Source organism: Sturnus vulgaris, unplaced genomic scaffold, assembly GCF_052056855.1.
Source record: "Sturnus vulgaris isolate bStuVul1 unplaced genomic scaffold, bStuVul1.hap1 Scaffold_198, whole genome shotgun sequence".
Taxonomy (NCBI): Eukaryota; Metazoa; Chordata; class Aves; order Passeriformes; family Sturnidae; genus Sturnus; species Sturnus vulgaris.
In genome coordinates this window covers 4,020,647-4,044,026 of record NW_028276185.1, presented here as the reverse complement: position 1 = coordinate 4,044,026, position 23,380 = coordinate 4,020,647, and the positions used below count along the sequence as shown (strand labels likewise).

General features: G+C 53.4%; 1 protein-coding gene across 1 annotated transcript; it reads right to left on the bottom strand.

Moving 5' to 3' along the window:
* Nucleotides 1–7,994: 7,994 nt before the first annotated feature.
* Nucleotides 7,995–20,935, bottom strand: LOC148217909 (uncharacterized). The gene is given in 3 exon segments (XM_088158327.1): nt 7,995–8,711; nt 15,609–16,199; nt 20,509–20,935. Coding segments are annotated over 3 exon segments (1,614 nt in total). The 3' UTR covers nt 7,995–8,115.
* Between the last annotated feature and the right edge of the window lie 2,445 nt (nt 20,936–23,380).

Below are 23,380 nucleotides of genomic sequence, written 5' to 3'. Positions count from 1 at the left end.
TCTTCTACCACTTCTTGTCCTCCTGATTGCAGCAAGTCATCCACATCCTGCATTAACCCAATCCCTGGGGGTGGGGTAAATTCTTGTGATATTTTCTGCAAGGCTTGCCCCAATAAGGCTGGTGCTTCCGTGCATCCCTGCAGAAGGACCGTCCATGTCTTTCTCATTTTCCCTTCTATCTCTTGTTCCCACTCAAAAGCAAAATCCAGTTTACCATCCTGTGTGAGTGGGCATCCCCAGAAAGCATCTTTGCCATCAATTCCTGAATGGTGTCAGTGTGAGGAGGGCACCTGGTTGAAGATGGTGTAAGGATGTGAGAGCCCCTGGGTGCTGGGGCCCCCTTGGGCCCTGGGGTTCATCCCTCAGGGGCTGTAGAAACTCTGCCATGGCCTTTGCCTTCCCCTTGGCCTTTTCCTCCTCCCTTCTTGCATTCCCCTGCTGTGCCTTTGTGACCAAGTGCTCCAGGGGCTTCTTCTGCCCCTCCTGCAGCCCCCTCAGTGCCTGGGGGTGCTCATCCTCTGACAGCTGCTGAGCTTCCTGCTAAATCATTCCTTTCTGCAGTGACCCAAGGAAAATGCTGAAAAGCTGATCTCGATCCTTGCACGTCCAATGCCCATTTCCCAGCTGTTCCTTCGTGCTGCTCCTTGTGCTGTGGCTGCCGTGGCCAGCCCGTATCCCAGAGCCGGTGCCTGTCCTGCCGCAGTGTCCAAACGCGGCCCCCCCGGCGGGCAGGGCCGGCAGCTCCACGGGGCCGGGCAGCGGCCGGGGCGTCCCGCAGCCTCCTGGGGGCCGGGGGCCACTGCCGGGCCTGCAATTGCCGGGGGGTGCTGGGCTCAGGCAGCGCCCGGCGCTGAGCCCCGGCTGCCCCACAGCCCCGGCCCGGCCCCGCAGCTCCCCACAGGCCCCCAGCCCGTGCTCCCGGTGCCGCCCCTCTGCGCCCGCTCCTGCCGCTGCCCAGCACAGAGAAACCCCCTGCAATCCTGACCTCCTTGTGTGCCTGTCCTGGCAACCGGGGATACAAAGGATCTGCATCAGCTGGCAACTCTTGAGGATGAGAGCCTGCTGTATTTTTCTCTTCCTCCTCTTTTCCATTATCCTTTTTCTTCCCACATAGATTTTTCCTGCTGCCTCTTTCCTGAACCATATTCCTGCACACTCCCCTTCACCCAATCCCTTCCCAGCACACCAACACCATCCATTCCCTGTTGTCTAAATCCCTTCTGGACTTCCGTTATTGACTCCCTAGGTGTCCCTGTCCTCGATTACCTCTGGGAGAATGTGCAAACACCCTCACCATGCTCCCAAGGGACCCTTCAGAGATATTTTGAGATCATCATCCCTTTTTCCGGGAGCCCTTCCTGGCTTTCCTTTTCTACCTTCCATGGGTGCCCTTCCATGTTTAGTCCCCGAAGATCCCACTGTAGTCCCTGCTGAGATTTTCAGTGCTCTCTGGCTGCCGACTCTTCCCAGCCCCCCTGATCTGTCACTCGTCTGTCTCCTGGTCACTCTCGGGTACCCAATCCATGCCCGGCGCCGCAGCCACACAAGGGAGCCGATCACCCAAACTGGGTGAGGCACCTTCAGCTCCATTCACTGCCCCCCCGGCCCGGACGGGGCAAGGAATTCCGGTCGAGTCCCAAGGTGTGTGGGAAAATTCACATCACCAGAGGATTCTGTGCACAAAGAAGACAGAGGAGTCCTGTAAAAGTAATTTCATTCAAAAAAAAAGGGAGAGTCCATGGGCCATTTCCCAAGGGGTCTCTGCAATTGTTGGTAGACAGAGCATCCTTTTCATCCTAATTTTCCCAGCTGCATCTCCCTCTTTCTTTTCCCATTGGCTGAACTTCTTGAGAGGTACAGACTTTCCAATGCACCTGCTGTATTCCCCCCCCCCCCCCGTTAATATGCACCCCACTTTTGAATAGCTAACGATATTCATGGCTCTGTTAAGTGTTTGTTCTTCCTCTGGGAGTTCACGAATTGAGCAGGACCTTGGCTGAGCAGCAGTCTGTGTGGTCAATTAATAACATTTTCTGACCCTGATGGCTTCTGCTGTCACTTCCTTATGTCCACGTCCCCGGCCCTGTGTCCAAGCGGATTCGCAGCATGTGTTTGTAGAGACCCTTTGCTGTTGTTCCTTGCATGGGGGTCCCCCGTTTTGGGGCCATCCCCCCTGGAGCAGGATGTCCCGGCTTGGTGCAGCCCCGCCCCTCGGGCAGCGCTGAGCCAATGAGAGCGCGCGGCGGTGATGACGCAGCAGTGTCCAGGCAGAGCCGCAGCTCCCAGCGTTGCCCACCTGGAGCCACCTGCGCCCGGCCCGGGCCCCAGCGCCCCCCGGCAGGGGAATTTGGGGAGGTGGGAGGGGGGGAGCGCCAAGGCCGGGCCCCCCCGCGCTGTGGTGGCGGCAGCGGCTGCAGTGGGGAGCGAGTGCGGGCGGGAGCGGCCGAGAGCCCAGCGCTGCCCCAGCCCGAGCTGCCCCAGCTCCATCGCTGCCCCTGCGCTGGGATGCTGTGGGTTTGGGGGGAAGAGGGAGCCGGCAGTGGGTGCTGGGCCTGGGGGCAGCAGGAGAAGGGAAGGAGAAGCGGGGTTGAAGAACAAAATGGTCAAACGATGCCTGTGGAAGGAGCAGGTGGGATTGTGCAGGAGAAAGAAGAATAATGGGCGGGAGTGTGAGGAAGAGCAGGTACACCGCAGGAGGGTCAGAAATGGGAAGCAGCACAATGTTCCACTCCTCCCTGTATCTGTAGCCTCTCCCCCAGCCCCAGGAGCGTTGCTCCCCCCATATGCAGCAAGTGACCGAAGAGGATGATCCATGATTTTCACAGGGGTGAATCTTGCTGTTTGTGAGCTTTATAGGGCTAAATGTTGGTGCTTTGGTTTTTTGCAGGGGCTGAATCTTTATATTTTGGAGGGGATTTGGGCTGCAACTTACTTTTTGGGGAGTGTTTGATCTATGTCTTGATGTTTGGATAATTTTTGTGCTGAATCGTGGTGTTTTGGAGGTTCTTACAGACACAAGATGCCAAATGACTTCCTGAGATGAACTTTGGAAGGAGGAACCCCCAGCCCAAGGTGCTCTTTTTTCTTTTTCCCCTCAAACTAGGATTTGTCATTCCCATGCCGTGGGTAGATGGAGGAGGAAAAGCCCCAGAGATCCCTCACGAGGAGGGCTGCAAACCCAGCCCAGGGAGCTGCGAGGAGGAAAGACCCTCCCTGAGCCGGGAAGGCGGCCGGAGATGCAGGCAGAGCTCAGAGCTGGTGGAGAAGCCTCCTGGAGGGGAGAAGCCCCACAAGTGCTTGGAATGTGGGAAGGGTTTCAGGTGGAGCTGCAAGCTGATCCGGCACCAGATGATGCACACTGGAGAACGGCCCTATGAGTGTGGGAAATGTGGGAAGAACTTCAGGAGTATTTCTTATCTGATGCAGCACCAGGTGATCCACACTGGGGAACGGCCCTACACCTGCTTGGAATGTGGGAAGAGCTTTGGGCAGAGTTCCCACCTGAGAAGCCACCAGCGCATCCACACTGGGGAGAGGCCCTACGAGTGTCCCAAGTGTGGGAAGAGGTTTCAGACCAGCTCGGATTGCCTCAAACATGAGCGGATTCACACAGAGGAGAGGCCCTTCCGCTGCCCCGACTGCAGGAAGGGATTCAAGCACAACTCCACCCTCATCAGGCACCGGCGCATCCACAGTGGGGAGAGGCCCTACGAGTGTCCTGAGTGTGGGAAGAGCTTCGCCAGGAGCTCAACCTTGACCCGACACCAACGGAGGCACCACTAAGGGAAGCCCTGTGAGTGTCCCGAGTGTGGGAAGAGCTTCGTGCTGTGCTCCAGCTCCATCCCCAATGGGAGGATTGGTGTTGGATGGTAGAAAAAAACACAAAAACACAACAAACAAACAAAAAACCCCCCCAAACAAACAAACAAAACAACAAAAAAAACCCCAAAAAACCAAAACCAAAAACCCACCAAAATAGTGATACGCACAGAAGCAATATAAAAACACCGAAATCAAACAAAAGGAATAGTCAGCTTCGAAATAAAGAATGGAGAAAAGTCATGAACTAACATTTCTCTTTTTTTTTAAACTATGGAGAAAAAACTCTTGTTTCCTCTAAAACGTGTAAAAATATTTTGAAGTGAATATGACTGTTCCAACTGTACATATAAAGAAAAGCATTAATATTAAAGTAAACAAATGTTAAAATTGCAGTAATCTCCTAGGTTTAAATAATAAGAAAACCCCTGCTGTCCCCCCCAATAAAACAAAAAGGAAAAAACTCTATTCTCAAAAATGAAGTAAGGTTTTGTTTAAACTGTTATAATCCTTAAACTGTGCATCAGAAGTTAATATAGTCCTTAATAAAAGTTATGAGAAAAATTGTTAGTCTGTATAAAGGGTTTTTAGATAGTAATCAGATTTTCATTCTCCTGGGAAGCTAATCACTGTAATATCAAAACAAGAAGAATCCGTTTTCTTATGAAGAAATCTCCATAGACTGAAAAAAAGTCTCCTCTTTCAAGTAAATGAGTGAAAAACTATTTTAGAGATGGTAGACTGAGTTGTTTTTGTACGTGTTTAGTATTAAAAAAATGTATTGAAGAAAAAGCTGTAGCCTAAAGTTTTCTTCTAAGGGTTTTTTCTTATAGTTTCTAGTAATAAAATTTCTCTTTATACCATTTAAAGTAAAACCTGTTTTTTGTCTACTTCTTAATCCTCTCTCACAACAAAAAAATTCAAATTAATAAACCAAAACTACTACATTTAACCTCAGTGATTCCAGGATTTTGATTTCCTATTACTCTAGGGTATCTTCTGGAGCCAAATGGTGATTGACTGGGGCAAAGACCAAGATTTTGGAGACAGTGGGGTGGAAACTCCTCCAAAAATGTTCTTCCCTCCCTCCCAAGCACGTGGATCCTCAGCTTGCACAGACACAGAAATTCTTTTATTTTGGCCTTGATTTGCTTTTCATTTCTCTTCATCCCTTCAAAACATCCAACACTGGCTAAAAATAAAGACACAGATCTGAGACATGGGTGGGGACACGGGGGGACAATGACATGGTGGGACACAGACATGGAGAGTGACATGGGGACACATGGACATGGAGGGGGACGTGGCCATTCGTGGGGACATGGGGGGACACGGGCATGGATGGAGATGTGGGGGACAGTGACAGGGATGGAAACATGGTGGGGACACAGCCATGGGTGAGGACATGGTGGGACATGGCCAGTGACATGTGGGGACACGGCCACGGCCGGTGCCATGGGGGGAACTTGCAGGGGCTGTGGGGGATGCTGGCTTGGAGGGAGTTGAGGGTTCCTGGCAGGGACTTGGGGCTCGCTGAGGCCTTTGGGGACCCCAGGCCGAGCGGCTCCGGCTGCGCTGGGAGACCCTGGCGGAGGTTCTGGGGCAGCTGCTCAAGGACCCCCTGCCCTGGAGCCCCAGCCGGGCATTGGGCTCCTGGCAGGGAATGAACGTCCTTGTCCCCAGCAGGACAGATTTCTTATTTCTTGCAGGTACAAATGGTTCTCTTACCAGAATAGCTTGTTGTGTTAATTCTTTTCATGCTTAAGATTGTTTTCACATGGGTACAAGCAAGTTACTTAGCTGCACATAGAAGAAGTGACAGGCTAGCTATTAATTTAGCAGAGAGCAAGACCTGATTTTATGAGACCTTTTATAATTTGTCTACCTGACTGCAACATCTCACCCTTTTTCATTAATTCAAAGAAGGTTCATATGTTCTGATGATAAAATAGCTCTCTCATGTGAGGGTGTTATCTCATTAAGGTTATCACTGGTTATCTGTTAGATATGGGATAAGATACATAAAAGACAGATTACAATCAACAAAACTTAGCAAATTCTATCATGTCATTGACACAGGGTTTCACAGCATGAGAAAACAAAAGAATAATGTCCAGTGTGTCCTAGGGAAATGGAAAGAAATGAGCATTGTTTTAAAGTCCAAATAGTCCATTAGCTGGAAATGTTGATCTTTGACATCACTGAATGTGCTCTTGGATCCTGGAACAGGGAATAACTGAAGAAGGTTAGTAGGAACACTATACCATGATGTTGACACAAGGCTTTTGTTGGCAGTTTGCCTGTAAATTTCCAGACACAGCCATGTCTTGGCACTCCTACTTCTGGTTTTGTTCTGGCCACGAAGGCTGCATGGTGATTAGGTTCTTTTTCTTCTCACTGGGCTTCATTTTCTTGGAGGCAACTGATGTTTGGCTGAATGAACAGGTGACTACTTTGAAGTTGTTGATGATAAAAACACATGCATACCTTCTCCTTAAGTTAATGACTTAATTAGTCTTTGTAAATTCAATTGGTGAGGTTTACCTAAAATATTTTCTTTTTTTTGGTATAAATATTGCACTATTCATATTTCCTTAGGTGTTAATTTCCCCTTCTTTGTTTTAAAAACAGCATGCGTTACTCTTGCCATGAACATGAAGGGAACATCAAAACAAAACAATATATATAGTAAAACCAAACACTTACAGCAATCGGGAATAATTCAGATACAACAATATAAAACATTTCTGATAACAGATATAATTAATAACACATGTGAAATTACAGGATTACCAAGCACTACAACATTGTACCATCAGCCCAGCGTCTGCAACAGCTGATAAGCCTCAAATCAGTGAAGAAGTGGATAATCATCACCGGAAAATGATTTGGGACGAAATGAGCGCACAGCCGCCTGTGGCTGCAGTGCAGAGGCAGCTCCCAAGTCGGGCAGCAGACGGCGGGGGGGAAGCTCCGGGCCCCGCGGGGAGAACGGGAGCCTGAGCCGGCGGCGCTGAGCAGCGGGGGCTGCAGCCACCCGAAAGGGGGGTGGGAAAGCGCCACAGCGGGGAACGGGGGGGCTGTGATACCCCCTGAGCCGGGGCCTGAATCCTTAAAAACCGGAATAATCACGGACAGAGACCCTCTAACTAATTAAAGTTACAAAGTGGTGTGTTTATTCACCGGCACGGGAGTCACCTCCCAAAGGCGTGACCGCCCCGAACAAGGTTCTCTGCCCTCTATTTATTGCCCAAGATCTTACATACAATACATGTGCATAACCCCAGCACCTCCCATCCCCATCCCATATTAAAATGAGCCCATTCGTCCTTCACACGTGCGCAGTTCTTCTCTTGAATTGGGTCGGTGGTCTCAAAGGATGAAGTCAGGAGAGTCTTCATCAGGTCTCTGTGACCCCCCTGGAACAATCCAAGGCCTTGTGCTTTGTGATTAACAGTTTATTATTTTATGTTCTTCTATACATAAATTCATAATAGCAGATAATTATACCAATTAGCTCTAGCCTAAGCATCTAGTAATTATTAACTTAGCATTTACCTACCTAACTTACATCTTGGTCATGGAAACTACTTTTACCCTTAGCAAAAATCTTAACTTTTTAAAACCATGATTCACCCCTTTCTGTCTCTCTCTCTTTAATTCTCCTTCTATCACAAAACTGAGTTGTTGGCCCTCAATAAAGTGTAATATTTTTTGAGCAAACTGATTTGTCCTTCTGTTGTTGTCTTTTGTAACTCTGAGATCAAAACGAATCATCACGACTCCCGCCTCGATTAACCGCCGATTGGGACACCTTCCCGGCCCTCCCGCTCACCCGAGAGCTCCGCGCCCCCAGCCCGGGGGGCTCCCGGGGGCACCAGTAGGGCCCCAGCTGCCCCACACGCCCCATGGCCAGGGTCTGACACCCCCCCTCCCCAAATTCTCCTGGCGGGGGGCGCTGGGGGCGGGGCGCGGGTGGAGTCCAGGTGAGGAGCTCTGGGCGCTCTGGGACTGCCTGAGGGAATCATCAGCGCCGCGCGCTCTGATTGGCTCAATTATTTTGGTGCCTTCTCTAATTGGCTGAGGAGATACCGGTAGTTGAGAGAAGTAACGGGAGAGATCCCACCCCAAGCACCTGCATGGGAACAACAGACCCAGCCTGGGCACAGCAACGGAATTTATTACAACCAAATCACAGCAGCACAAGGAGAAGTGAAAGAAATATCTCCAAACAACTCCCCCACCCAATGGGGATAACCAGGACCACGGATCACCAGGGTTCTGCCCAACTGGGGATCATCCAACACCCATCGTCCCATGGGAGATGGAGCTGGAGCAGAGCATGAAGCTCTTCCCACGCTCGGGACACTCACAGGGCTTCCCTTAGTGGAGCCTCCGTTGGTGTCGGGTCAAGGCTGAGCTGTGTGAGAAGCTCTTCCCACACTCAGGACACTCGTAGGGCCTCTCCCCAGTGTGGATGCGCCGGTGCCTGATGAGGGTGGAGTTGACATTGAATCCCTTCCCGCAGTCGGGGCAGCGGAAGGGCCTCTCCTCTGTGTGAATCCGCTCATGCATGAGGAGATTGGAGCTGGTCTGAAACCTCTTCCCACACTTGGGACACTCGTAGGGCCTCTCCCCGGTGTGGATGCGCTGGTGGTTTCTCAGGGCAGAGCTCCATCCAAAGCTCATCCCACATTCCAAGCAGGTGTAGGGCCGTTCCCCAGTGTGGATCACCTGGTGCCACATCAGGTGAGAGATCCTTGTGAAGCCCTTCCCACATTTCCCACACTCGTAGGGCTTCTCCCCAGTGTGCATCCTCTGGTGCCGCATCAGATCAGAGCTCCACCTGAAATTCTTCCCACATTCCAAGCACTTGTGGGGCTTCTCCCCTCCAGGAGGTTTCTCCACCAGCTCTGAGCTCTGCCTGGATCTCCGGCCGCCATCCCGGCTCAGGGAGGGTCTTTCCTCCTCGCAGCTCCCTGGGCTGGGTTTGCAGCCCCTCCTCGAGAGAGATCTCCGGGGCTTTTCTGCCTCCTCCATCCCCGCACACCTGAGGAATGAAAATTCCTGGTTTAGGGGGAAATAACAAGAAGACAGCTCCATAAACTGGGTGTTCCTCCTTGCCCAAGTTCATCTCTGGAAGTCATTGAGCATCTTGTGTCTGTAATAACCTCCCAAACACCAAGATTCCCACCCAAAATCCTCAAAACATTAAAACACGGATTAAAAACTCCCCAAATATAAATATTCAGCCAAAATCCACTCCAAAATTGTGCTGGGTTGAAAGCAAAACTAGTGAGAGACTCCAAGTCACAAATACAACTTTTAGGAAAAAAAGATTAGAGAAATAAAATACATGCAAAGAAAACAACTGACAGAATCAGAATACAACCTGACACCCCGCTAGTTAGGGTGGTGGTAGCAGTCCCGATGAAGTGGTCTTGTTGTAGTAGTGATGCTGTAGAAAGGTCTGGTAGCTCTTGTCCTCTGCAAACCAGTGGGTAAGGGCTGCCTTGGTGTTCCAAATCTCAGATTTTATCTAGGTAGGAAAGGCTTGGCTCCTCCCCCTGGCTGGAGCATCTCCCAATGGGATGATGGAATTTTATCAGTCATGCAGTGGCACTCAATGGCCCATTAGCAGAGGATATCTCCCACACAGATAAGGATCACTGCTCTACCTGTTTTTTCCTATACTCTTTGTTCTATTGTTTCTTCCCGGGATATCTGACTGGTTACTTCATGTTTGCTGCTGATTTCCTCTCCCTTTTGCAGATGAAAATGGTAAAAGTGTCTTTGACCTGCCTTGCTGGATATTGTGAAGAGGAAGAGTCATCTACTGCAAGTGGAAGTGTCACAGGTGGAGCAGAGTTCTGTGAGTGCTGTATCAAACCAGACCTCGTCAGACCTGCCAGAACAACTGGTCCATGCTGCCCTTCACTGCTCTGCCTGCTCCACACAGCGCCGGGCGCTGCCTGAGCCCAGCACCCCCCGGCAATTGCAGGCCCGGCAGTGGCCCCCGGCCCCCAGGAGGCTGCGGGACGCCCCGGCCGCTGCCCGGCCCCGTGGAGCTGCCGGCCCTGCCCGCCGGGGGGGCCGCGTTTGGACACTGCGGCAGGACAGGCACCGGCTCTGGGATACGGGCTGGCCACGGCAGCCACAGCACAAGGAGCAGCAGGACAAAGGAACAGCTGGGAAATGGGCATTGGACGTGCAAGCATCCAGATTAGCTTTTAAGCATTTTCTTTGGGTCTCTGCAGAAAGGAATGATTTAGCAGAAAGCTCAGCAGCTGTCAGAGGATGAGCACCCCCAGGCACTGAGGGGGCTGCAGGAGGGGCAGAAGAAGCCCCTGGAGCACTTGGTCACAAAGGCACAGCAGGGGAATGCAAGAAGGGATGAGGAAAAGGCCAAGGGGAAGGCAAAGGCCATGGCAGAGTTTCTACAGCCCCTGAGGGATGAACCCCAGGGCCCAAGGGGGCCCCAGCACCCAGGGGCTCTCACATCCTTACACCATCTTCAACCAGGTGCCCTCCTCACACTGACACCATTCAGTCCTTGATGGCAAAGATGCTTTCTGGGGATGCCCACTTACACAGGATGGTAAACTGGATTTTGCCTTGGAGTGGGAACAAGAGGTAGAAGGGAAAATGGAAAAGACATGGACGGTCCTTCTGCAGGGATGCAGGGAAGCACCAGACTTATTGGGGAAAGCCTTGCAGAAAATATCACAGGAATTTACCCCATCCCCAGGGATTGGGTTAATGCAGGATGGGGATGACTTGCTGCAATCAGGAGGACAAGAAGTGGTAGAAGAAGCCTCTGTGAAATGGCTGAATGTTCAGGCTAAAAAGCATCTTTGATTATTTGAAAAAACAGCGCAAATGGTGGAGAAAAAAGTAAAATATTTCGGACATATTTTGACTCAAGGTTTGTGGTGTATTAACCCAGGGAGGGACCAGGGAATCTCAGAAGCAATATTACCCAGCACTAAAATGGAACTGGGACAATTCTGAGGATTAACAGGGATTTGCAGAACCTGCACTGAGGATTCTCTGTTCCAGCAAGAATATTGTACGACTTTTTAACCCCAGACAGCCCTAGTATTATGGTATGGACATAAGAAAAACAACAAAACTTGACAAAATGAAAAAACAAAGTGATTGACGCCACAGCCATGGCTCTACCGGACTCAGAAGAGAAATTGGAATGGGATGTGGATGTTACATAGGGCCATGCCAAAGGAATTTGGAATTCCCGGCTGCAGGAGCAGCATGGGAGGGCACCACTGACCCTGCACTGAAGGCAACGCAGCAGCAGCCAGGGCTCCACATCGGGCCAAGCCCCTGGGCCTGCCCACAGATCCTCTGCTGAAATCCTCTGCCTGGGCACCCTCCTTTGGCATCTCCACACACTGGGGCCAATCCTTGCTGCCACTGCTGGAGCTTCGCTGCTTTCTGTGCCTGCACTGCCACAGCTGCTGGGGAAGACAACGGCACAATTCCACTCTGCCCCTCAGTTACACTCACACACTGGGCTGCCGGGGATTCCATGGTCGGAAAATATACCGAGTGTAATTTTAAAAATCTATTTCTATACTCAGGCTTCATGTGCTTTGCATTGGGGAAACGAATTTGAAAGAGATTTCTAAGGAATGTTCCTCCACTCAACAGAGAGGAGTTTAACATCTCAATGGACTGGGAATAGCCCAAAAAATACTCACAAAGATAACGACCATTACGGCCCATCAGCAAACATCAAGGAACACCCACCCCAGACACTGCACCTGGCATAGTTGGAGATGCCTGGTCTGGAAAAGGCTGAGAAGGAAATCCAGGAGTGCGGACCTAATTAATATAGAGGGGAAGAAATTCGGGGCCGATAGGAAATTAAATACTCAGAACTACACAACTTGGAAGCAATGAACATAAAACCAATGGATTTCTATAGGTTTTGGACTGTAAACAGTTAAGGGAAAATCTAGTAAAACTCACATATCATGGAATGATTTTCTCTGCACACCCGGGCTATTTGTGGCTGAAATTATTTCCGTTGCACATCCTGGCCAGAATCAAGTAATGCCTTGATTCTCTAACAGTAGAAATGGTGTTGAAGAGTTTTGGGTCCTCCTGCAGTTTTGGTGACAAGATTACACCATTAGAATATCTTTTCTTAATAATCCTACTTTTATATTTTCAGTTAAGATTGGGCCAGGGTGTGAGAACCACATTTTAGTGTTAGGGGAATAAGCAGAAAAAATCTTTATTCCTTTGGGGATTTTTTGTGTATGTTTATGAGTGGCTGTTAGTGATGGCAAAATTTTGGTATGGAATTTGTAATGTTCACTGTTCACCTTTAGGCTGCATTTGGCAAAACCAGAAGCCCTGTAATATTTAATAGAATATTGTTTTAAAAAGAGACCAAAAAAGAAAAGCAGCGGGAGGGGGGAGGGGAGAGAGGAAGGAGAGAATATGTGAGTCCCCTGATGGGCTTTCGAGAAGTGCTTGAATTGGGGAAAAGGGGGTTGGATCCCCAGAGGTAGCAGGAGGGACCTGGAGCTGTCCGCTTTGAAACTACACCCCAAAAATACTGAAAATCAGGGATTCCTCCCAGAAAAAATCTGCCAGGAGCTGTCCAAAAGGAGTGAAAGCGGGGGTTGGGAACCCGAGATTGAGCAGGAGAGGTCTGGAACCCCCCAAAGCAAGCACGGGTTAGGGGGTTTGATGTTGCAGTGATGACTGGGAATGGGCCAAAGGATGGGGGAAAAGAGGGAGCTGGGACGCCCAAAGACTGGGGGAGGGGGCTGGGAAACCCACATTGAGTCGCGAGGGGTCAGTAGATTTGGGGAATGATGAGAAAGGAGGGGAGAGGGGAGGGAAAGGTAGATTTGGGATGGAAGAAAGGTGGTTCCCTGTCCCTTAGCACTCGATCCCTGGAGCGATTATCTGCGGCTTGGATGGGGGGGCAGATCCGCACTGGAGGGGCCCCCTGCCCATCCCAGTGTGTCCATCTCACTGCTTCCCTCGAGCTCCCAGCCCGGCCCCGGCTGCCTGCTCTGCTCCCTGATGGATTTCTACCCTGCCCACATCCAGCTGAGCTGGTTCCAGGGCCAGCAGGACCTCTCGGGCCACGTGGTGGCCACCGACCTGGTCCCCAATGGGGACTGGATTTCTACCAGCTCCTGGTGCTGCTGGAAACCCCCCCGGCACGGGGTCAGCTCCAGCTCCAGGTGGAGCACGTCAGCCTGGAGCACCCCCTGAGCCGGCACTGGGGCACGGCCCGGACCCCACAGCGCCGGGAGGGGCTGGCAGGACACGGAGGGGATTGGGGGCCCTGGGCTTAACGTGGACACCCTCCCTGGGAACCCTCTTCCCGCTCTCCCATCTCCCTTTATACCCCCTCTCCCACCCCTTTCCCACCAGTCCCTTTCCCGCCCCGCTCACCCGAGAGAGCTCCTCGCCGGCAGCCTCGGGATGGAGGAGAAGGAGCAGGAGAGGGAGGAGGAGGAGGATCAGGAGGAAGAGGAGGGGTAGAGGAGGAGCAAGAAGAGGAGGAGGAGCAGCGAGAGGCGGCAGCCCGTGCGTCCATCGCTCTCTGGATCTGCAGCCCCTTGGCGCCCGCAGTATCGGCCCCCCCGTATTGTGTAGGTGACCCGGGAGGGGGACCTCGACCCCAATATCTTGGGCGGTCCTGGCAGGGTTTTTTTGAGAGGGGGAGGGATATTTGGAGCTCACCCGAAGTATCTTTGGGTCTCCCTGTTTGTTTTTTTCGGGAGGAGGCGTGCGGAGCGATGTTTGCATCTTGCAGGGCTACAAAGGTGTCCCGAAATCCCCTTTTGGGGGATCCTGTGGGGTCCCCGGGTGGTTTTTTGGGGATGTCTGGGTGGTGGCTGCAGACAGAGCCCCGGCGGTGGGTGGGGGATGGAGGTCCCCGGAGCCCCGTGGCGATCGCCCGGGACTGGCAGGGCGAGGGGAGCAGCCTTGAGGGGGGGAAAGCGAAAAGGGGAGAGCCCCGGGAGTGCCGGAGCCTGAAATGGGGGCCTGGAGAGGGGGGACCCCGAGAGCCGGGAGTGAGGGGAGCCTGGAGAAGGGATGAGCCTGGAGAAGGGATGAGCCTGGAGACGGGGAACCCCTGGGACACCAACGTGGGGACCCCAAAGCCTCCCAGGGCTCTGGCCACGCCAGGGGCTACAGGGACACGAGGCCGGGGCTGCTCCGGGCCGCTTCCAGGCTGTCCCTCTGCTCTTGGGTGCCGGGGGTGGCCCTTTGTGACACGGGCGTGTGTCAGGGCCCTCGGTGATGCGGGACATTGTGGTGCTGTCATGAATGAGAGCGTTTGAGATCGCTTAAAAATCGGTGACAAATGCATGAACAAAGTCAGATTTAATATTAAGCAACAAAGTACAATAAGTTTGTTGGCAAGATTCACTCCACTGCCTACAGGACAGGTGAGGCACAACAAGGCAAGAACAACACCAAATAAAATCCATGCAATCAGAACAGAAATTAACGGGGAACTCCCTAGGGGAGTGTGGGTGGGTGTGTGCTGTGTTTAGGTGCATGCAGGGATTAAAAGGAACACGGCCTAAAAACTTAACAACTTAAAAAAAAACTTAAAAAAAGAACTTAAACAACTCTTTAACTTCGACCTTAATTTGTAACTTAACTTATACCTTAGGCCTAGCAATTCAACAGACAAACAACACCGAACTTATACCTAACTTAACTGATAACATGAACAATTCCACAGAGCAATAATACTTAACAGCGTTTAAGCTAACTTACAGCTATAACTTCCAAGTTGTACTTAGCAACCTAATACAAAAACAACCCTGATTACTTACATTTAAGAACTTAGCAAAACACTTAGCATTTAACAGCATTTAAGTATGTTCATAACTATAACTGAACCTTGCTTACAGGCCTAACTTAGATATCCAAGGTACTTCCACATCTAGGAAAGCTGTATTTCTCCCAGATTTGCTATAGCATATGTGCAGGGGCACACACACAGACAGGAACAGTCAGTGCAAACAATTCCCCCCAGAGCTCAGTGAAATCCTCCCTTCAGATGTTTTTGCATCTCCCACTGGCCGAAGGATGGGGCCTTGAGCAGTGAGGGTATGGGCCCAGGACACGTCGTGTTTCAGTGATCCTCCAGGCACAGCAAAGCCGAGGGTTTGCTGGCTCTGAGGCCACTCAGAGGGAGACTGCTGGTCACAGCACACGGTGGCCCAGGAGAGCTCAAAGGTCTCCTTTTGGATTTCTGCTGGCAGGGTCACAAGAGAGTGGGCTCCAGTCATAACCATGTTTCATCCTGGCCGCAGTTTGGGTGGGACTTTATCTAGAAGTGGGGGAATGCATCCCCACACTGGGATCTCAGGGGTGCCCATGGCCTGGGTGACGCTGGCCCGATGCCAGGCACCCACCAAAGCCACTCTGACCCTGCCCCTCCAGCTGCAAGGCAAGAGAAAGTTGAACCAGGAACTCCAGGATCAGATTACGACAGGGAGAGCAAACACACAAAACAGCAAAACGGGTGTAACAGACCCAGCCTGGGCACAGCGAGGGAATTTATTCCCAATCAAATCATAGCAACAGAAGGAAAAGAGAGAGAAATCTCTCCAACAACTTCCCCCCACCCAATGGGGTTCACCAGGACCACGGATCACCACGGCTCTGCCCAACGGGGGTCACTGGGGATCATCCAACAGCGATCCTCCCATGGGGGATGGAGCTGGAGCAGAGCACGAAGCTCTTCCCACACTCGGGACACTCACAGGGCTTCCCTTAGTGGTGACTCCGTTGGTGTCGGGTCAAGTTAGAGCTCTGTGAGAAGCTCTTCCCACACTCAGGACACTCGTAGGGCCTCTCCCCAGTGTGGATGCGCCGGTGGACAGTGAGGTTGCCATTCTGCTTGAATCCCTTCCCGCAGTCGGGGCAGCGGAAGGGCCTCTCCTCTGTGTGAATCCGCTCGTGTAGGAGGAGATTGGAGCTTCTCTGAAACCTCTTCCCACACTTGGGACACTCGTAGGGCCTCTCCCCACTGTGGATGCGCTGGTGGTATCTCAGGGAGGACATCCACCCAAAACTCTTCCCACATTCCAAGCAGGTGTAGGGCCGTTCCCCTGTGTGGATCACCTGGTGCTGGATCAGGGTGGAGCTGTTGCTGAAGCTCTTGCTGCATTCCCCACACTCGTAGGGCTTTTCCCCAGTGTGGATCATCTGATGCTGGATCAGCCTGCACTTGTAGCTGAAACCCTTCCCACATTCCGAGCACTCGTGGGGCTTCTCCCCTCCAGGAGGCTTCTCCACCAGCTCTGAGCTCTGCCTGGATCTCCGGCCGCCTTCCCGGCTCAGGGAGGGTCTTTCCTCCTCACAGCTCCCTGGGATGGGTTTGCAGTCCCTCCTCGTGAGAGATCTCCAGGGCTTTTCTGCCTCCTCCATCCCTGCACACCTGAGGAATGAAAATTCCTGGTTTAGGGGGAAATAACAAGAAGACAGCTCCATAAACTGGGTGTTCCTCCATGCCCAAGTTCATCTCTGGTAGACATTGATCATCTTGTGTCTGTAATAACCTCCCAAACACCAAGATTCCTGCCCAAAATCCTCCAAACTTTAACACACGGATGAAAAACTCCCCAAATATCAAGCTTCAGCCAAAATCCCCTCCAGACATGTGCTGGTTTGAATGCAAAACCAATGAGAGAATCAGTCAGAAATACAATTCTATAGGAAAGAAGATAAGAGAAAAAAAATACATGCAATAGTACAAAAGAAAACAACTGACAGAATCAGAATACAACCTGACACCCCGCTAGTTAGGGTGGTGGTAGCAGTCCCGATGAAGTGGTCTTGTTGTAGTAGTGATGCTGTAGAAAGGTCTGGTAGCTCTTGTCCTCTGGAAACCAGTGGGTGAGGGCTGCCTTGGTGTTCCCAATCTCAGATTTTATCTAGGTAGGAAAGGCTTGGCTCCTCCCCCTGGCTGGAGCATCTCCCAATGGGATGATGGAATTTTATCAGTCATGCAGTGGCACTCAATGGCCCATTAACAGAAGATATCTTCCTGGAGGAAGGATGGGTTGTGGAAAAGATAAAGAACACTGCCCTACCTGGTTTTAACAGATGGCCCATTAGCAGAGGATATCTCCCACACAGATAAGGATCACTGCTCCACCTGGTTTTATCCACCACTCTTTGTTCTTTTGTTTCTTCCTGGGATCTCTGACTGGTTACTTCATGTTTGCTGCTGATTTCTTCTTCCTTTTGAGGATGAAAATGGTAAAAGTGTCTTTGACCTGCCTTGCTGGATATTGTGAAGAGGAACAGTCATCTACTGCAAGTGGAAGTGTCACAGGTGGAGCAGAGTTCTGTGAGTGCTGTATCAAACCAGACCTCGTCAGAGCTGCCAGAACAACTGGTCCATGCTGCCCTTCACTGCTCTGCCTGTTCCCCACTGTTTCATGCCAGAGTAATTTAACTGCTGTTAATTGGGTGTGTGTTTCACTCGAGCCAGTCCAGCAGAACCAGCAGAAAGCAGCCCCAGAATGAATGGGGCTCTGCAGAGGAGCCCCAGACTATTCATCAGCCTGCCCGCAGAACTGGCTCCAACTCTGAACCCTTGTGACCACACTCTGAAGAAGACACACTTCTGATATTTCTGAGGCACTTATGACCGAGGCACTGCATGTGCTTGTTCAGGTAAGAGTCCCTAAGTTCTTTCATACTTCAGGAAAAATCCTGCAGCAGTGCACACCCAGCATCTGCTATCAGCACATCCTGGCTGCACGTGCAGGAGAAGCAGCAGCAGCATTGTACACGTGGGTTTGTTAAGCTGAAATCCCCTACACTTTGAACAGTGCTCATCACAAACATATTTCATGGCACACCGGTGCCATACATTTCTCCTAAAAGCCTCCCTTGTAACTAAACTTTGCTAGAAATTAATACCGAGGATGAAGGAGCAACTTCGGTCTCAGTCCGGAGGTGGAGGGGTTCTAAACACTGATTTTCCGCGAGCAGCATCTCTCCTGAAGCGCCCGGGGCCACCCGAGGCGCCGCCGGGAGCGCGGTGCAGAAGCCGGCCCGGACTCAGCCGCAGCGCCGGGCACCGCGCATCGCTGCTCTGCAGGGCGGCCCGCACGTCCTCCAGCAGCTGCCGCAGGCTGCCCTTCTCCTGCTGCAGCTCGGCCATGCGCTCCTCGGCCCGCTCCAGCGCCACCATCTCCTCGCAGCGCTCTCGGGAGCAGGGCCCCGGCGGCCGCCGCTCGGGCTCGGCGGGGGCTGCGCGGGCGGATGTGGCTCTCGATGTGCTCGCCCTCCCGGCGCAGCGGCAGCCGCGGCCCCGCGCGGGTGCTGAAGTGGCCGCAGAGCCGCGCGTGGAGCTGGCGGAAGGTGAGCTCGGCCCAGAGCCCGTCCCACAGCCCCGCGCACTCCTCGGGCTCCGCCGCCTCCTCCGCCCCCAGCGCCCGGCACAGCGTGCGGGACTCCTCGCCGGGGATGCGGCCCGGCCCGGCGCAGTCCCGCTGCTGGAAGATCTCCTGCAGGGACTGCTCCGGGCCGCTGGCCAGCACCACCATCTCGTTCTCCACGCCGCGCTCCAGCCCGTAGCGGTGGGCGAGGGCGCTGAGCAGCCACTGCGTGCGCCGGGCCGGCCGCCCGGAGGGGTCCCAGCCCTCAGGCGGCTCCATCGCGCCCGCCCGGCCCGCGCCGCTGCCCGAGCATCCTGAGCGCCGCCCGCCCGAGCGCTCGGCCCCGGCCCCGGCACGGAGCGCCCGGCTCGCCCCGCACGGAGCCGCGTCCGCCTTTGTCCGGCAGGAGCAGGGACTCGGGCAAAGCGGGCAGGTGCCGCCCTGATCCCTTTGTCTGACAAGCCCGAGCCCCAAGTGTGGTTCTTATTTCTTAGCTAATTTCTCCCTGGTTTCTCTCTGACACAAGCATGACAATAGCATCGCACAATCCAGTTTGACAAGTAAGGCGCTTCCACTAAATTAAAAACCCAATGTGTGTAGCCGTGGAATCGGGTTTTAACCCTTTAAGTGCGGCGGAAATAAGATGCACAGCTACATGGTCATCTTTCATGACAGGAAGAAAGAGACAAGTTTATTCAGAAATACACTTGGTTTATAGCATGACTCGTAATTCCCAGAGTAGAGAAAAGGTGATTGGTTCAGAGAGAAGACACCCCATTCCCAGGGCCTGGTCACACATCACAACAGCTGTTCTATCTTTGTTACTAATTCCTTTTTATTTTGACCAAATTATCACCCTGGGAGAAATTCTCCCCAGCCTTGAGCTGGACCAGCTTATCGGCTGGGAACAGAGCTGAAAAGCTCCAGCCTGGAATATTATTCAGGCTGTAATTTTCTTGCTTTCTCAATATGTGTCCTACAGGTCCCCCTTCTGAAATATATAAAAAAAGGAAGAGATAAGTGTTTGTGCTTCCCAGCAGGGCCAGGAAAAACAAACACAACCCAAAGACCTGAGGATATTTGAGTGCCAAGGGTTTGGTGTCTTTTTTCTGCCTAAATCCCATCAGTAAGTGAAGTAAAACAATGGACATTTCACCACTAAGTGATTATACTAATACAATTGTGAAAACTGCGACTATTTCACCCAAACACATATCAACAGATCAATGAACAGATGAATGTCCATCCCCCACATGTAGAGGGATCATCCCGTTGGTGTTTGGTTTGTTGTGCAGCATGGAAACTGAATAGTGACCACATTCTGCTTTTGCTGGCACAGGACAGAGTGAGCATTTCTTGCAGGTCACAGTAGAAACCCAGATGTGTCTCACCCAAAGCCTGTAATGAGGCAAAGGTGATTCACAAGAACAGGATTATTTTGATTTCTTTTTCTCTTTTTCTAATTTCTCTGTCCTGCCTTGGAGACAGCAACAGAATTTTGCTGTTCTGCATTTGAGACAGCAACAGCTATAGGAAAAACCTGTGCTTCTCCCATTTGACTGTCATTCATGCAATTTGTCAGGAATTCTCCTGCAGAAATTGACTCAAGCACAGAAATATCTGCCTGAGAATTCCGTTTCCCCATGCCCACCCCAAGAATGGACCGAGACCCAGCTCCTCCTCCTTTCGAAACGAGAGCAGGGTTGTTGCTGCTGTCAGCACAGGGCTGGAGCGATGCAGCGCGGTGGATCGGTAGGAGGAGACCCCCTGAGACCGGACAGACAGACAGGTCTCCTCTGGTCGATGAGATCGGTGCTGGGGTCAGCAAATTCGAGGAAAAAATTATCTCTTCTTGGCGAATGAATGATGAGGCTGAGGGGGAAAGAGAAAACACCCTTTCCTTTGCCGCAGCAGAGAAAGAAGGCGGAGACCCAGGCCCCACAAAGGAGCCAGGCTCTGACACCAGGGAGAGGAGAGGGGAGGAGCCGGCACCATCCCCGGGCTGGGGAAAGGTGCCCGCGTCCCCCTCTCAGCAGCAAGCGGGTCGGGATCCGATGTCATCGTGAAAGGTCGGGCCAGCACCACCGCTCTCTCTGAGAGGGAGGGCGACAGCCCGGCAGGGGAGGGGGGAGTTGCCACCGCCCCTCGGGCTGGGGGGGACGGCCGCATCTCCCTCCCAGCATCGGGCGGCCCCGGAGGGCAGCGCAGCCCCCGCAGGCGCTGGCCGTGAGGCTGCGCCCCCCGTGAGCGGCTCGGGGGGGGCTGCTGAGTTGGAGCGGCTCACGGCGAGCTCGAGGCTGCCCAGCAGCAGCCAGCGGTGTCAGCTCCGGGCGGGCGGCGGCGAGCGCGTCAGCCACTACGGCGACCGGAGCGCTCCCCGCCCCAGCGAAGGAGGGGGCGAGCGAAACGGCGCCCGGGCCCGTCCCGGGAAAGGACAGAAAGGGCGGGTCAGCCGCCGGCGGCCCCGCTGCAGCAGCGGTGGCGGCGGCGCCGGGGCTGGGCCCCGCCGGCGACCCCGAGCCGGCAGCCGCCGGTGCATGGGCAGCAAAAGCGGGCACAGCTGCCGGGGACGCGCAGTCCCCGGGAGCTGCCAACTTCTCGCTCGCGGTGCCCGGGAGCGTCTCGGGCACTGCTGCGCCGAGTTGAGTGGCTGTTAAAACTTCTAGTTCCTTATTTACAGCTTGCATAACTTGTTCTGTGATCACGGCCATGAATTGAGTGACCACGCCACTTGGAAAAAACTCTGTCTCTGCGGGCGAGGGGGACACGTGAGCGGGGAGCCGGCGCTGCGAAAGCGGCTCGGCTGCCTCATCCCGTGATGGGGGGGAATGGATGCCCCTCGGAGCGCGGCTGGGGGAGAGCAGCGGTCGCCGCCGCCTCCCCTCCCTTGGTTTGGGGAAGGTGGGGGACGAGGGGATTGATCACCGCCCCCGCTGGGCTGCGCGGGGCCCCCGGAGAGGCACGGACCACCGCGCAGCCGTCCCGGCCGCTCGCAGCGGCGGCAGGCGGAGAGGGATCAGCCGGCATTTCTGTGCGCCTGGACTCTGCGATCTTGCTCACAGCGAGAGCTCGGGCTTGTGCCAGCACAGCCCGCATGGGCGGCCGTGAGGCCCCGGCAGGTAGAGGGCCCCGGGACGCAGATGGGGAGACACGGAGAGGTAAAGGTTCCGGTGCAGTCTAAATCAATTAAAATGTCTCTCAGAGTTGAGAGCACAGTGTCCTGCTGTTTAGAATGTTGAATTCCCATACTTAAAGAAAAACCCGGTCCTCCCAGGAATAATCCTGGGGTTTCCGCCGCCTAAAGCGAGCTAAACAATAGCTCTGGAGCAAAAGTGCTCTCGTTACCTCTGTGATGGAGGCACAGCCGACGAATTCCGTGGGATGTCCTGTCCCGCTGCAGTCGGGTAAGGGTCCACGATCTTCCCAGACGGCTCTCTCGGTCCCGGTTGTCGTCACGGGTCCGATCCTAGCCCCAGAGACCGGTGTCCTGGTTTTCTGGGTATTCCAGCCTGCTCCAGCACAGCTCTGGATAGACAAAGCTCAGCTCTGAGCTCAGCCCCGGTTATCGACAGCCTCTCTGGGTATGCCCCGGTTCGGCAGGCTTCAGGCCCCGAATTCTTCAGTGCCCTTTTCGACAGAGGTCCCGTGGACCTTCAGATGTCCATCGGTGGAACCTTCCAAATGTAGCCATGGAAAGGGGTTTTAACCCTTTAAGTGCAGCGGAAATAAGATGCACAGCTACATGGCCGTCTTTCATGAGAGGAAAGTAAGAGACAAGTTTATTCACAAACACACTTGGTTTAATAGTATGACTCGCAATTCCAAGAGTAGAGAAAAGGTGATTGCTTCAGAGAGAAGACACCCCATTCCCAGGGCCTGGTCACACACCACAACAGGTGTTCTATCTGTGTTATTAATTCCTTTACATTTTGAACGAGTTATCACCCTGAGAGAAATTCTCCCTAGCCTACAGCTGGACCAGCTTATCAGCTGGGAACAGAGCTGAGAAGCTCCAGCCTGGAATATTTTTCAGGCTGTAATTTTCTTGCTTTCTCAATATGTGTGCCTACACAGCAAAGCCCAGGAGGCCGGGAGGAGAGCCCGGGGCCAGCGCAGCTGCTTGGGCAGTCGCTCCTTCCAGGACCTGGACCCAACCCATCCCTGAGCAGCCACTGCCAGCCCCGACCCTCCCTGCCCCGTGACAGCTCCCCCAGCTCAAGGGGACAGAGTCAGGCCCTCTCAGGACACATCTGGGCTTGGACCTCCTCCAATGGGACGCCAGGTAAAGAGGGAAACCATTGAGAGCATCTCCAGAGACACAGCCTGACCAGCAGTGTCAGCAGGCAAAACAAAGGTTTTGCTAAGCAATGGCCTTTGATGGAGCAAAACATTTACAATCAGGGCAATCCATTCGTGCAGATGGGAGTACACTTTGGGGGCACAGCTAAGGCCATGAGGTCACAGCAGGCTCTGGGGTCACAGCAGGCTGAGGTCACAGAAGGCTGTGAGGTCCCAGAGGTGCCAGAGCCCCGTGGTTGCACAGCACCACAGGCACCGAGCAGTCAGGCCTTGAGCACAACTGCTGCGGCAGCAGCGGCGGCGGCGGCAGTGGTGCTGACATTGGGACAGCGGTGTCAGGACAGCGGGGGCAGCAAGAGCTGCGGGACTGGCACAGGGCAAGGCACCATGGCCCTGGCTCTGCGCCTCTTCCTCCTGCTCCTCCTGGCACTGGCCCTGCCTGCCAGGGCTGCCCAGGCAGCTCCGTGGAGAGCACAGGGAGCAGGTGAGCTGGGGGCCTGGCTCCCCTTTCCTGGGACAGGGCTCCCTTCTCCCCAGGGAGCGTTGGGGATGGTTTTCCATAGGGCTTTAGGGAGGTTTTCCTCTGTGGGAGGGAGAGACCCTGCAGGGGCCCTGGGCTGTTCTGGTTTCCCCTCCAGGGATGTTGAACAGGGCATGGAAAGAGTGTGCAGAGTGACCAGAGCCAGCCCAGAGCTCCCCAGGCCCCTCTGCAGCTTTGGCCATGTCCATTCACATCTGGTTCCCACAGCCTCACCCTATGCATACACTTGAAGTGCAACTGTTTTGCTCTTAGGTCTTCCAAAAGCCAAGAGCCAAGACACAGGAGACCAGAAATCTCTGAAGGCAGCCAAACATCT